Raw genomic sequence first — 15,630 nt, forward strand, 5'->3', positions numbered from 1 at the left:
CCCCACTGGGCAGCAGAGAAGGGTCAGGCAGGGGCCACCACGGTGGCTTCCACAGTGTCACGGCAAACCACGGCCTGTGGGTGACTGCCGACATTAAGGTCCCACACTGAGGCAGGGCACACCAACATGTGACACACTGAAGAGGAATTTGACTCATGGCTTTCATCTCCATTGAAGACCACAAAATTGTGTTACAAATTTGAAGAAAATGGATGTTTTAAAAGAAAAGTGCTACTTTTGTAAGCAACTGCTAACCAGATATTGGAGGTTTGGGGGAGACCTCAAAGAAATTTTCATTCAAAATATTTAAAGAGATATTTCCATATGAAAATTTGGAAGTGGGCAACAGAAAGTTTACAACCATGAAAAGTGAGCAAACTATTTTTGCAAATATTTAGAAAATCGGTCATATTTAATGCTTTTTGACAGAATCTATGTATAACCAGTTTTGAAAGAGCCATAAAATACCAGGAAAATACAAACAACCTGGAGAAAACCCCAAGTGATAGTAATAATAGTAATGATAACAGAAGTAAACTGAGTGGTCAGTGAACCAAAAACCTGTAGATAAGTACTAGTGAACAGACTCACTCATTGTGGGGGTAGTTTTCTTATCTGCCTACATTAAACTTGGTTCAGATGCAAGATTTTCCATTTTCTTTAAAGCTGCTTTTAATCCTGCTTGAAACAAGGAAGGGTGTAAAAATAAACAAGCCTTTAGGAACCAGCAGTTCTGGCTTCTGGAAACCAAAGTAACCAGACACCAAGTTCAGACGGTCTGCCCAGTGATTTGCCCTGTGCAGAGCACTCATAATGGTGGGATGGCAGGTGGCCCACGTGCCAGCCTTCACAGGGCTCCTTGGGCTCATGTCAGCAGAGGGAAGATGGTTTACAGCTCAGAAGCAACCTGCCCAAAGTTCCAAAGTGAGTGGGAGGACGCAGGTGGGGCAGCTCTCGACAAGCCCAGGGCTCTCCTGCTTTTTCCAAATATCTGGTCCCACTCATGTTCAGCTCCACTCACTCATTTTCCTAGATGCCCCTCCTTTGCACCTCACCCAGAGGGTAGCCTTGGCCTACTCGTCAGGAGAAGTGAAGATCAAGGGAGATGTCCTGGACACTATCAGGGCTGTTATGTTCTGGGCAGCTTTAAAGAACAAGGACCAATAGATGCAAGTGACATGGAAGCAATGAGCACTGTGGGAGTGTCCAAGCCAACACTTGGGAGTGTCCAAGCCGAGGCTGGGTTGGCAGTAGAAATCTCTAGTACTGCTTATGCTGTCTTTACTGCGGGGCAGTCCTTCCATCTTTGAGCAGAAACGAGGGCTTAGTCAGTCTAAGCCCCATTCTGCAGCCACTTGGCAGGGGTCTAAAGCCCCACGCTGGCTTCTCCCAATGTGGACCGTGTTCAGAGAAAAGACACTGGAGAGGTAAGAGAAGGAACGGGCAGCTTAACTTCAGCTCAACGAGCCACAACAGAAGAACAGCTTAGGGACTTCCCTGACAGTCCAGCGGTTAGGACTCCGAGCTTACACTGCAGGGGGCACGGGTTGGATCCCTGGTCTGGGAACCAAGATCCCTCATGCCGCGTAGCACGGCCAAAAAAAAAAGGCCAGCTTAGGCCAGAACCACGTGAGGTGTGGATGGCTCTCCGGTCAGCAGGACAGGGCACCCGGAAGATGCTGGAGAGAGCGATGTGGGCCCTGTGAGTGGCTGGCGGGGGAGAGGAGCCTGGCCGGAAACCCTCACCCAGGCTCTGCCCTCTGTCTCATGGCCATCTTGCTAACCCCACCCTGGTCAGCCTGGAGGGGGCGTGGGAATAGGTCAAGCTTCCACTCACCAGGCAAGAACCACACAGCAGGCAGCCTGTTTCCCCACTGAGAACAGATCCCTGCCCTCCGAATTCCTCTCCTCCCTGCTCCATGTTACAGTCCAAACCCTTTAATCCTACTATACTCGTTCCCATTTGCATCTAGACCAGCTCAAGTCCCTCTCTTCCTAAAAAGGGAAATAATTCTCTTTGACCTCATGTTCTAGCTCCAGTTACCACCTGCCTCCTCTGTATAGCCACATTTCTGGAAAGAATCAGCTATATGTGCTGCCCCACATCTTCATTTCTTTTTCACTCTCAACTCACAGCAATTCACTTGGTTTCTTTAGCATCTACTCCTCTGCCGCTGCTCCCTTCAAAGGCTACCAGTATCTTGTTTCTGTTTCTTCTGAATCCAAAGAGCGCTTATTCCCTTTCATCTTCCATGACCTCCTGCATCAGTCAACACTGCCCGCCACTTCCTTATCGGTAAACACTTACTTTTCTGTGGTGATGGAGCAGATGCTGGGTCACAGCTCTCCAGGTCCTTGTGCAAGCAGGGTTCCTGCACCGGGAATGAGGTTGGAGCCTATGGCTTATAAAGTCACCCTCAAGCCTAAAGTAATTCAATGCCACCGTTTTTTTGTCTAGGTTTGCAGTAGAGAGAGTTTATTCGCAAGGCAGACGGGAGAACCAGCCTCAAATCTACCGCCCCAAGGGCAAAGAGCTCGGGGTATTTATAGCAAGTAAAGGAGCCCAGCGGTCTGAGGCGTGGGGAGTGTGATTAGAAAAAGGTGTGGAAGTGTTGCTCTGCGCAGGCGTAACCAAGCTACAGGCCTCTGCGCTTGTTCTAAAGGTCACCAAGCGGGCACTCGCGCATGCCCCGTTGGAGGGTCAGTGGTCCTATCCTGTCTTAACCAGCTCAGCTGAGCTAGACGCAGCTGACTCTAAGGTCAACTCACAGCTGACTCCAAGTTTCTGGAGCACAACTTGGACAAACATCTTACTGTTTAGGCTACTTGCCACTTGGAGGACATGCAAGTCTTAAAACGACCTTGATTAGTGAAGGCAGGTGAAATGGATTTGACTACCCATAGTTTCATTTTCATTTAAAAGATCTCGAACTGCCTTTTGATGCATATAAGACTGAATTTTGTGCGCCTCTACACACAGAGCAAGTGTGTGCCATGTGGTACAATCTGCTCGGCACCAAAGTTTCACTTGTCCAAATGTCATCCCCATGCTGCTCCTGGACATGAAATTCTTATCATGCATTTACTCCGTTTTCCTGTTTTTTCTCTCCAAAAGATTGTAAACTCCTATGAGATAGCAACTATACCAACTTTATTGCTGCTGGCATACAGCAGATGTTCATGCTTTGGGCACATTTCTGATTTTGGACTCGGTTGCCTTCAAGCACAATGGCCAACAGAGCAGCAGGAAGGCAAGGATTCATTTCAGTACTTTCCCTTGGGGACATTTGCTTCATCTACCCTTTGTCCCCACAGGAGTGATCACCTATGCCATAGGCGTGGCATGGGCTGCACAGGACGAGCTGGAAGTCATCGCCACTCACCCTGCCAGGGACCATGCCTTCTTTGTGGACGAGTTCGACCACCTCTACAAAGTGGTTCCCAAGGTCATCCAGAACATTTGTACAGAGTTCAACTCACAGCCCCGGAACTAAATTCAGAGCAGGCAAAGCACCAGCAGATGCCGCTTTCCCGACTGGCTCTCGGACAACCCCCAATGCTTTATGGGACACACGTGGGGCAGCAAGGCACTTAGGGCTTGGAAACCACATGTTGTTATTTTTCTTTGCCAGTGTGGCTTTTCATACTTCGACACACAGTTAGAAAGGTGATCATAAATTTGTAGAATGAGCCAAAATAATCCATCGTTTTGGGAATGCTGGGGATTTTACATTTTGAGAATTGTTTTCAAAATAAAAATTGAGAATAGAACACAGCACTTACGAAGGCTTAACTAGAGCTTTTGTGAGATTTGTAACATTTTAATTTCCCATTAGAATTCTGTAACTCTCCACAAGTTTCATTTTTGTCATGACAATATAGGAGATGCTTAATTACACGTTTGACAGGATTTCATGCAATCACTCTGACCGTGTCATGGGTAGTGTTCACAGGGTTTGTGGCAGGGCCACCTCTCTGCTCTACTCATGCCCCAGAGCACCTGCCGTGCACTCTCTCCTGGCCCAAGGTGACAGCGCACCCACGGGGGTGCAGAGACAAGGTGACAGCAGCACGGCAGCGCCTGATTTACCTCCCTGTTCTCTGTTATCAGAATCACGGTGTTCCTGCAGTATATGGAGCAGTTGGGGAATGGCCCTGGAGGACCACACTGACCTGGCTTTAAAAGTGGTGCATCAGGCTGGTGCAGCCACTCTCAGCCCGAGCTGCACATTAGAATCACTTGAGAGTACAATGCTTGTTCCCAGGCCCCATGCTAATCCAGTGAAAGCTGACTCTCTGGGAAGGGAGTCTGAGCATTGGCAGGTGGTACTGATGATATGCTGCCAGGATTGAGAACTACTGAGCTGCCTCGGAGGGGTCAGTGTTAGAGCTGTTTCCTGGGAGAGCCCCTGTTTATGCCTGTTGTTGTTGAGTCCCATTTAGTTTAGCATTTGTCTTGCATATTTCATTTGTTAACTAGATACTGTTATTACTAGTTTCATTAAAATAAGCTGGCATGGGTTTGGTTGAACTCCACTTTTTTTTTACTTCTGGCTTCTACCAAGGACTCATTTATTAGGATGTGAAATTACATACACCACAGGGAAACATTCAGAAGAATCCTAAATAGAGATGACTAACTTGACAAGTTATATCCTGTAAAAATATGTGCTGGAGAATGCTACTCTGAATGGAGGCCAAAAGACAGTACCTGTGTCAATACTTGGGACAAAATATTTACATAAGAAATTCTGAATTGAAAATAGCATCCATTTAGCAGAATTTGCATAGAACTTACCAATTCTCAATACCTGAGGAGTTATTGTCAATTAAAAATGTTGTGGTCTACAGAGAAAGGTGTCAGCAATTTCAAATTTATTAACCATAGATTTTATTTCGAAAGCAATTGCAAACAGATTTGTTCAAAACCTTCAAAATAGGAAAACTAGCTTCAAAAAGGAAATTCTTCATAAAGATACCAGTGACACATTATTAGTGACAGATTTAGCTAGGAAACTAATTAAAGAACATAAGTACTAGGAACAATTATTCTGCCTATGATTTTGAATGTGCAGATAATTGATATAAAGTTTTTTTTCAATGTCACTTCAATGTACACAAGTTTTTTGAAGAAAAATTTTATTTTGGAAAATAGTTTTGGAATATAATTATTTTACAGGGTCCTTAATATAAAAACCAATTTGTCATCAATAAGTAAATACTTCCAAAAATAACATAATTTTAATTATTTTGGTGTTCTCTTTCATTCATTGTCCCAGTTTGGAAAATAAATTATATGGTCACCCTAGTTACAGGTATCATAATTTTGAAGATAAATGAAACCTCTTCAAACGTGCCCATTGTCGACATGTCGTCAACACGTATTTGAGTACATGCTGTGTGGACCATCAGAGGTGAAGTGCTCCGAGCTTGAGGTCCTCAGAGGCTACGGTGTGGTCAGAATTGTCCGTGTGGATGTTCAAGTCGCCAGAGATGGTGACAGGAGTCAGGATGGAGAGAGAAGCAGTGAGCCAAGCTCATGGATGCTCAGCGGAGGACAGAGGTGACTAGGAGGTTGGGAGAGGACAGCAGTGACAGGGCTGGAGGGCCGAGGCCAGATTCAAGGGAGCTAGGAGCAGACCCATCCCGACTCCAGGCCTGAAACACGTGGGGTGAGAGAGCACAAGGAGCCCCCACTCGGGGGGTTGAGGAAGACAACCAGGCTTCAGGTAAGAGCGGGCAAGAAGGGCTTGGGCCTCTGGGGGCTCAAGTGGGAAGGCGGCAGTGCAGGTGGGGCTGGGTGAGGTCCACGGAGCAGGGTGGAGACAAGGGTCCTGGTGGTGAGGGGTGCCATGGGAGGCTTGCATATAAATGCCAATTTGCTCAACCTAAACTGTGCCCAGCACTGCTGGGCCAACACTGAAATCTTAACACAAAAAACAGAACTTTGGAGACAATCTACATCAAACTCTTCAATGGCGCAAAAAAAAAAAAAAAGGAAACCCAGGCCTTAAGAAGTTTGTGCTGATGCGAAGGGATAAAACTAGAATTCAGATCTCCTGTCTTCCAGTGTCCTGACTCATCTGAGTGCCTTCGGGGCATCCCACAAACACACACCTGCTTCTGCACACTCGGGGGCTCTGGTCCAGCCTTTGTGGAGCTCTCTGGGTCCTGCAGACTCAGAGCCAATCTCCTAAGGCAACTCTATCTTTGATTCTATGGTCTCAGCAGGAAACCTCTTCCGTGCCCTTTCTCCTCCAAGTCAACCAAAACAAGCGGATGAGGAGCATCAGACCAGCTTCTCCAGATGCAAGTGATGTCTAAACTCCGCTCATCTTAATTGGCGCATCTCTTGAGAGTTAAGGCTCTTTGAAAGAGGTTTCTTGGCTATAAGTTTTGCAACAAGGCTCTACTAAAAATTTTCAGCCAAACTGACCATGTTCAGATATTTCTTGTTTCTCTGGGCTCTTTAAACCATTTGAACGGGACAAAACCTCCCTGAAGCAAGTTTTCCAGCGGCAGTCTCAGGGGGACCAACATGGTTTTATAAAGAAGACAATGCTTCTGTGACCAAGGATTTTCCAGCCTGAAAGAGGAATTTCCAAAATATAATGTTATCTTCTAGTCACCATCCTAAGAGAAGTGCTCCTTTGGGTTACCAATATATAAATGTAGTAAGTAGGAAATATGCTTGAATGCATGAATTCAATTACTTTGGAAAGAGATATTTATTCAACTAATGGCTGTGAGGAATTCACAGTCCAGTGAGAAACTATGCACAAATGAACAATTAAAATCGTATAATTAATATCATGGGGTTATGCACAGAGTGCATGACTGGCGACTGCAAACAACCTCATGAGAGAAATAATCATGAAGTGCCTAACGATTCGTGAGTGTTTGCTGCATGCTGGGCACTGTTCTAAGGGCTTCACATGTATTAACTCATTTATCCCTATGATTTATTGCAAGAAGTACTGTTATTATTCTCATTTTACAGATCACGCACCAGAGGCATGACGATGTCAAGTAACTTGCCCAAGGTCATAGGACTAGGAGAGGCAGATCTGGGAATTAAACCCAGGTAGCCTGACTCCAGGGTCTATATACTTAATGGCTTTGCTTCTTATGATGGTGACACACGAAATAACCAAAGTGGCTGCATAGGGGGTTCTCTAGTAAGCTTGGCAATTTAAAATGTATAATTCTGCTAAGTTGTATCTCAGGGTCTATTAAATGTACAAAGTGAGGAGTCTGTTAAACATCCAGTGCAAACTTTACTTCCCCCCATCACTCCTCCTGTCCTCACTTAAGCTGCGTGATTTTAATCTACAGCCGTAGTCCTTGTAGCTCCCTGAACACATTGGGCTCCCCATCCTCTTGTTAAACTCCTAATCATCCTTCAAGTCTCAGTCCAAATGCCGCCTCCTCTTTGGAGCCTTCCCTGAGTTGCTCAGATAGACTTAGGCTCTCTGGATGCACAATCCTGACCCACCTATTTTCCAGTGATGTCCTTAGTCCCTTCCCATTAGGGGACACAACACACACACATCACCAAGGACATGGAATGCAGGGAATGAGAACTCTGAATCTAAGTAACCTGACAGTTCCAACCCCTAATACAATGGCACTGGTAGAATGGGAGGCAGAGATATTTCAGGAAGAGAGAAACAGGATATGATGGCAAGAAAGAGAGGATCTAATTCCACGCAGACTGCACCACTCTTTCGAACCCTTCTGAGGTTCATTACTGTCTGTTACAATCACTGCTTTTCTAGGGCCAGAACCCTCTTCAGGTATCTACCCATAGGGAAACTCTGTTCCTCACCTTACGCTCTCATTTTTCCTGCAGAAATGAAAATCCTACTTCTGTTTACCTTCCTTTCATTCAACAAACATGTTTTAACTTCCTATTATGTGCCAGGCATTGTGACAGGTGCTGGGGTACAAAGATAAATAAGACCTGGTCCCTGCCCAAGATGCTTAGGGAGGCAAGGCGGCTTGCGACAGTGTGATACACAGTGACAGCATGCAACTTGAGGCTGAGGCAGAGGTGTCAGGAAAAGAAGCTGGAGGGAGAGGCAGGGGCCAGGCCATGGAACGCTGTGTCATTTAAAGTTCTCTCAGTTGCAAGTAACAGAAACTCTCCCCTCAGTAACTCAAGCAAAGGGGGAATTTTTGGAAGCAACCTGGGGAAACTCATGAACTCCAGGGTCAGGGAGATGGCAGAGTCTCAGAAAGGAGAGGAAGGACAAGAGCAGGACAGGAGGACCAGGTAACTCTCTCACTCTCCTCTCCTCCAGAATGAGCTTCATCTGGAAATTGTTGCACCAGCCTGCAGAGAGGGAACAGAGTGAAACTTCCCACCCATTAAGGGTTGACCTCTCCGCGCAGCCTCCTTCAGCAGGGCTACCCAGCAAACCAAGCTGGTGTGGCTGATTCGGGATGAGCACTCGCATCATTCTATCTGATCACCTTGCACTTAAAAACCTTGTGAGGTTCCTTGAAGCATCAAATTGTCTTGAATGCTGACACACGGATGTCCACAAGTTCCCGAATTTGGAGAACCAAATGCAGGCTGAATAACAGAGTCTTCTGGCATGGCAGTCTCCCTGTTTTGCTTAGAAGCTTTATCCAAGAAAACCAGTAACTGTCAAAGACTCCTTTTCACTTCTCTTGGCCTCAATGGCTACAAGACATTACTTGTTTATAGGCCATTAGCCATTGAAAACTGTTCAGACCATCAGGGAGGAAGAAGTGCTGCCTCTGGGATCCATCTCTGCTTTTAGTATGAAGACCTAATTGAGGAGAAAAGTACTGTTTAAATAACCATCTACATGGAAAACAAATAAGGTTGAAAGATCACAATTTCAATGCAGGCTTTGCTTCTTTTCTTTCTTTCTTGTTTTTAGTTTTCGTTTTTGTTTTTTAAATGTCCTATAATTGAAAAATACTGAGCTTAACTTCATCCCTGCCATCGCTCTTACACAAACTGGGCCCACAGGCAATAAACTGCCCAAGTAAGCAAACACTCTACTCGGCGTGGCAGCTGAGACTTTCTTATAAAAAATACAATTTCAGCTGAATAGCCCCTTTCTGAGACTCCTCCAGTTTCACACTTGGTTGAGGTGAGCAGGGTGTATTCAGATTAATGGCAAACTGGAATCTGAGTTCTCAACAAAGAGCCTTTACATGACTGCCCAGGACACAGAAACTGTGAGGCTCTGGAAGCCATAGAAACTGTGCAAACACCAAAACAAAACCCCAAATCAATTGAATTGTTGTTGGTCTGACATCCCCAAGGCATCTGTAAACCTGTACCCTGATATTATGATATCGATTTTTTTTTTCAATTATCCTAATACTCTACAAGTTCTCCTTGAAATTATAGTAAAAGGGAGTTTCTTTCCAATCTCAGTAGGGGGATTGTGTGGCATTTTAAAGCCAAAGAGGGAACAGGGACAAGTCGAAGGTTCAAACTGCTGTGGTTATGACTAAGACATGCACCAAGCAAAATAAACGAGCAGACGAAGTTTTCTAAATGGCAAAGTGGTGGTGTAATTTAGTTTCCTCCTAAGAGAATACCCTCATTGAACTGGGGGACAACGGCAGTGTGGAAACTCCAGGGGATCTTTCCAGCTCCTCTGACCTAAATGCAAGGCCTGGAACACCCACATGCTTCTACCTACAGAGAGGAGGCATTCTCTTGAAGTGGAAAACCAACCCTTTCATCCCAGAGTCACTCTAATCCTGGCCAGTTAGCAAAGATCTCTGAAGACAAATACCAGTCGAGGCCCCCACCCACCCACCCGGCAGCCCAGTGGGGAGTCGCCCACATGCGTGGCAGCCTAGATGGTCCTGGCAAGCCTTGTTCATGAGCGGATCTGGGGCATCCCTCACTGACCCCCGCAAAATACTTGGTCCTGCAGTATATCAGTGAGGGCCAGCCAACACGACTGAGTAATTATCATTCACATGACTTCGTTTGCACCCAGGCTGGGGGTGCCTAGGGATATTCTGGTGACGAGGGTAAAATCAATCTGAGACATCAGTTATGCAGTCCCAATGTTCCATGAATGGTGCTAGCATATCACTGGAAACACACAAAACTATTTGCTACTCTGCAGCATCAAATCCAAGATCTTGGGAGGCTGGACTGTTACTTGAAGTTCTAAGTTGCCTTTTGCCTTCCGTGTCCCTTTTCCTATTTTCCTGATCATTACGTAGGAGTTACTCACCAGCTCAGGCAGTATTAGTCCATCTGCTGACAGGCCCTTAAACACAGAATAAGTGGCAGATACTATATCCATCTGGAGAAGGAAGGAGTCCCAGTGTGGAGCCTCCCTCAACCTTTTTATTTTAAAGAGAAGGTATTTGGTAAATGAACTGTTTTGGCTTTCAAGGGACTCTGGACATTGACAAAAACTAAGCATTTTAGAAACAAGTGGCTCTAAGAAATTTCCTCTGACCAAACTCTAATTATATCTGGGCTTAATTTCCTTGGGTGAAAGGAAGTTCAGGACTGTCAGGCATACCCTCCAACTGCAGACTCGACGGTAGACACCTTTTTCATGTCCACTTCCTTCCGTGGAACATGATGGGGTGGCCGCCTTAGGAAAATGGCTCTGCCGTGGCGCCCTGGCAACCTTGCACACCTCCACATAGGTCGCGTGGGCAAGGCTCCGCTGCAGGCTGCCCCTCGTCTTGTTGCAATGGCCTGAGATCATCATCCCAGGAACATGGCAAGGTGGGCAGTTAGTGAGGTGCTGTCACAGTCACTTTGCCCGCCTCTCCATCTAGTAGGACGCATTCACAGAACATTCTTCTCAGCCGGGGACTTTCCACCTGGCCGCTCCTTAGGGTACAGCTGCAGCCTATAAAGTGAACTCACTGCCTTCTAGAATTGGTGCCCTGTCCCTACTCATGTTGCCTGTCATCTGGCCCCTTTCGCTTTTGTGTTGTCCTCGGCACAAGGGGGCTGACTGTGGAGTGAACTGACCTCATCCACTTGGGTCCTTGTGTCTGACCTGCCAAACCTACTGCAGCGTGGCACCCATCTGGCCATGGCAGTGACCCCTGTTGCGTAGGGACTGCCTGGCCACTTGACAGCAGCTGTTTTTTTCCAGATGCCCTAGGAAGCCCTCCCTACCACAACACTGTCCCCCAAAAGGTTTCTGGGTGCCCCTGATTCTGCATATCCACAACAATGCCGAGTCCTACCCCAGTCACCTACCCCAGCTACAAATGATCTGCCAGTGATTGGAAAACTTTTTCTTACTAAGGAGCAGAGTGCAAACAAAGAGTTCCCTCTTCAGATTTATGAATGTTTGCAACTACACTGCCTTCACCACACCCGGAGTGGTGCCCTGGCAGCCTTTGGGCTGCGATGGTGCTTAGGTGTTGCCTGGGTAGATCAGGTAGGAGCCACTGCCTGAAGAACCATATGCAGAATGATTGGCTCTGAGGCCAAGGTCCTTAAAGCAAGCTATACTAAAATTGATTCTCAATGTGTGTCACAGGAGAGGGATGGGGCAGTGTCGGCTCCCAGTTGGTGTTCACCCCTCTCCATGGTTTAAGGAGTAAGGCTGCATCTCGACAAAGCACACTTGGGGAACTAAAAGGGAGCTTTCTTAGCTTTTCCTCCTGAATAGGGCTTTGCCTATAAATTCTCTTAAATAAATCTATTTTCTGGAAAAAACTGGGAATGAAGAAAATTAGTTTTACTTTAGTTTGACTCCTTTTCTAAGGAGGTTTCTAAATAAATCACCTGGAAACATTCAGATTAGGCAGCTTCCTAAAAACAAGAGGTCTTTGTAATGTGTTGCTTTTAGTTACCAGGTCCAGAATTCTCCACAGTGAAGTTTCTCCCTCCGGCCAGGAGCTGTTAGCAGCTGCCTAAGGTTTGCAGGGGGTGGGGACGAAGAGGAAGGGAGGGGAGAAACTGGCCTTCCCGAGGGGCTTTCACGAGCCTGGCTCTATCTTTGAGGGATTTAATTGGGATAGTAGATGTGAAGGCACCATTTTTAGAAGGAAAAATAGAGACTCAGAGGTTTTACTTGTCCCAGAGCCACACATCTGATAAGTGGCAGGTTTAAATCCAAGTTTTTCTCGGAAAAAAAAAAGATTTAAGTAAATACAGTATGATTTTAGTAAATGCAATAAAACTATGCAGCAGTAATTTTGGGAAAACAACAGTCATTTAAGGTTTGCTCCTCATAGAAGAAAACAGAAAGCCAATAAGCTAAAAAAAGCCATGGAACAAATTAAAGTGAAGCTATGGGTTAAAAAAGCAAGCAAAGTGCAAAAGAGAATATAGCGTGCTACCTTTCATATAAGAAAAGAAGGGTAGGAAAAACAAAAAAAGAAAGAAAGCTCTTTGGAGGGGACGTCCCTGGTGGTCCAGTGTTTAAGACTCCACGCTCCCCATGCCGGGGGCCCAGGTTCAATCCCTGGTCAGGGAATTAGGTCCCACATGCACGCCACAACTAATAAAAATATACCCCACACCGCAGCGAAGATCCCGTGTGCCGCAACTAAGACCCGGTGCAGCCAAATAAATAAATACTAAAAAAACAACAACAAAAAACTCTATGCAGCAGAGTCCATGACTTACCCATCTTTGTATGTCCAGTGTACTCTCCAGTGACAATTTTGATCATCTGCTTGATGCTGTTTTTAGAGGTTAAATGATCAAGTAATGGTTTCATTGAAAAAATTACTTCATTGGCTTGGGATAGTCATCATGACCTTAGATTCCTGAACTATACTGCCTTTATTGAATATCTGATTTATTTTATATAAAGGTTCCTCATACATTTTCTTCAAATGTCAGGATTAAGAGAATAGACATATTTGCTCCTGAATGTTTATCCTACTCTTCACTGATGATTAATTTAGAATGTGTCTGTTCAAGCAAGAATAAACATAGCAAATGATCTCTTTCTCCCCCCACCAAAAAGAAATTAAAGAATAAATAAAGGGAAGCTCTGAAGAAGGTTCAAATTCATAAATTCTGAATAACAGGGGATGAAGATGAAAGAAGGATGTCTAAAGTATGAAGCTGGAATTATAGAATTATTTAAAGAAATACTGTTTTAGAACTCTCAAATACAGTATATATGTAAACTTCTTAAATGACTAGGTCCAAACAGCTTTCCTGGAAAAATTAAGAAATCCTGTGCTTTTTCCTCACTGAAGAACACATTGGGTCTTACTTGATTTTGGAAACTGATTAACTCCCAGCACGTGGGAAAACAGGTATTTCTTGCTACCCAGAGACCTCTTCTGTCATTTTTCCTGGGTGTGAGTTGGTGTTGCAAGCCCCCTCCTTGAACTATTTGGGCAGGAGTTTGTCTGAAGAACTGGCCAGAACAGGTTTCCTTTTATCTTCTCAAGAAAATCAGCTGTTTCCATTGGTTTTCTCTTATACATTTTACTGATTTCTGTTCTTATTTTTATCATTCCCTTTGTTCTGCTTACTTTGGGTTCACTTTACCCTTCTTTGTCTAGTTTCTTATGGAGAAAGACAAGATCATCAAATTGAGAGGTTTCTTTTCCCATATAGGAGGTTAGTGCTACATAAATTTTCCTCTAAGCACTTTTTAGGTGCATCCCACACATTTTGGTATGGTTTCATTTTCATCCAGTTCAAAATACTTTTCCCCCCAATATTTTAAAATAGACTTTATTTTTTTAGAGGAGTTGTAGGTTCACAACAAAACTGAACAGAAAGTATAGAGATTTCCTATACACTCCTAGTCTCCCTCCACACACACAGATGCCCCCACCAACATGCCCCACCAGAGTGGTGCATTTATAACAATAAATTTATTACATTAACACATCATTATCACCCAAAGCTCACAGTTTACATGAGGGTTCACCGTGGTCCACATTCTGTGGGTTTTGACAAATGTATAATGACAGGTATCTACCATCACAGTATCACACAAATAGTTTCACTGCCCTAAAAATCCTCTGTGCTCTGCCTATTCATCCCTCCCTCCACTCAAATCCCTGGAAACCACGGGTCTTATTACTATCTCTAGAGTTTCCGGAACGTCATACAATTGGAATCATACACTATGTAGCCCTTTTCAGATTGGCTTCTTTCACTTAGTAATATGAATTTAAGTTTCCACCATGTCTTTTCATGACAGCTCATTTCTTTTTAGCGCTGAATAATATTCCATCGTCTGGATATACCACAGTTTATTTATCCATTTACCTATTGAAAGACATCTTGGTTGCTTCCAAGTTTTGGCAATTATGAATAAAGATTCTATAAACATCCTTCTGCAGGTTTTTGTGTGATTATAAACTTTCATCTCAGTTGGGTAAATACCAAGGAGCATGTTGCCGGATCATAAGCTAAGCGCATGTTTAATTTTGTGAGAAACTGCCCAACTGTCTTCCACAGTGGCTGTACCATTCACATTCACACCAGCAATAAATGAATGTTCCTGTTGCTCCACATCCTTGCCAATCTAAATACTTTTTAATTTTCCTTTGACCCTTTGGTTATTTAGAAGTGTGTTATTCAGTTTCCAAATATTTGGGGATTTTCAAGACATCTTTCTTTTACTGGCTTCTAATTTAATTTCACTGTGGTCCATGAATATACTTTGTATGACTTGAATCCTTTAAAATTTATTGAGACTTGTTTTATGGTCCAGAATATGGTCTATCTTGGTAAATGTTCTTGGTACTTGGGGAAAAAGTATATTCTGCTGTTGTTGGGTAGAATGTTCTATAAATGTCAAGTAGGTCAACGTGGTTGGTAGTGTTACCCAAGTCTTCTATATCTTGACTAATTTTCTGTCTCCTTGTTCTATCAATTATTGAGAGAGGAGTGTTGAAATTGCCAACCAAAATTGTAGATTTGTCTATTTCTCCCTTCTTTCTATCAGTTTTTTTCTCCATTTATTGTGAAGCTCTGCTATTAGGTGCATAAACTTTTAGGAGTTGTGTTCTCTTGATGAATTGACCTCTTAATCATTATGAAATGAACCTCTTTATCCCTGATAATATTCTTTTCCTTGAAATTCATTTTGTCTGATATAGTCACTGAAGCTTTCTTTTGGTATGGCATATCTTTTTCTATCCTTTTACTTTTAACCTATATGAGTCTTTTTATTTAAAGTGGATTTCTTGTATACAGCATTCAATGTAGGCAAGGTCTCATTATTTGTACCTAATCTGTCAATCTTGCCTTTTAATTATGGTGTTTAGACCATCTACATTTAATGGTCTACGTTTAATGTGTTTACTTCTACTGTTGGGATTAAATCTACCATCTGGTTACTTGTTTTCTATGTGTCGTATCTGTTCTTTGTTACTCTTTTCCTTCTTCTGTCTTCTTTTGGATTAACTGGATATGTATTATTATTATCTTTTGTCTCCTTTATTGGCTTATTAGCTATGTTTTTTTAAATGGTTGCTTTAGGTTCAATAGTATACATCTATAATTTATCACAGTCTGTCTTCAAGTAATATCATACAACTTCACGCATAGTATAAGAATCTTACAGCAGTATACTTGTATTTACCCTCTTTCAGTCTTTGTGTTATTGTTCTCACATATTTTACTTCTACATTTATTTTACAACCCTCTGTATATTACTTTTTTGC

General features: G+C 43.8%; 1 protein-coding gene across 2 annotated transcripts in view; it reads left to right on the plus strand.

The window, feature by feature from the left end:
• Positions 1-3,494, plus strand: part of VIT (vitrin) — a gene marked incomplete at both ends in the record, with an annotated part of 94,824 nt that extends 91,330 nt beyond the window's left edge. For both annotated transcript variants that reach the window (XM_082851855.1, XM_082851856.1), the window contains one exon: positions 3,316-3,494. In XM_082851855.1, the coding sequence (XP_082707981.1) occupies positions 3,316-3,494 (179 nt within the window). The remainder of the gene's footprint in view (positions 1-3,315) is intronic.
• Between the last annotated feature and the right edge of the window lie 12,136 nt (positions 3,495-15,630).

Source organism: Leucopleurus acutus (genome assembly GCF_964270905.1).
Source record: "Leucopleurus acutus genome assembly, chromosome: 12".
Lineage (NCBI taxonomy): Eukaryota > Metazoa > Chordata > Mammalia > Artiodactyla > Delphinidae > Leucopleurus > Leucopleurus acutus.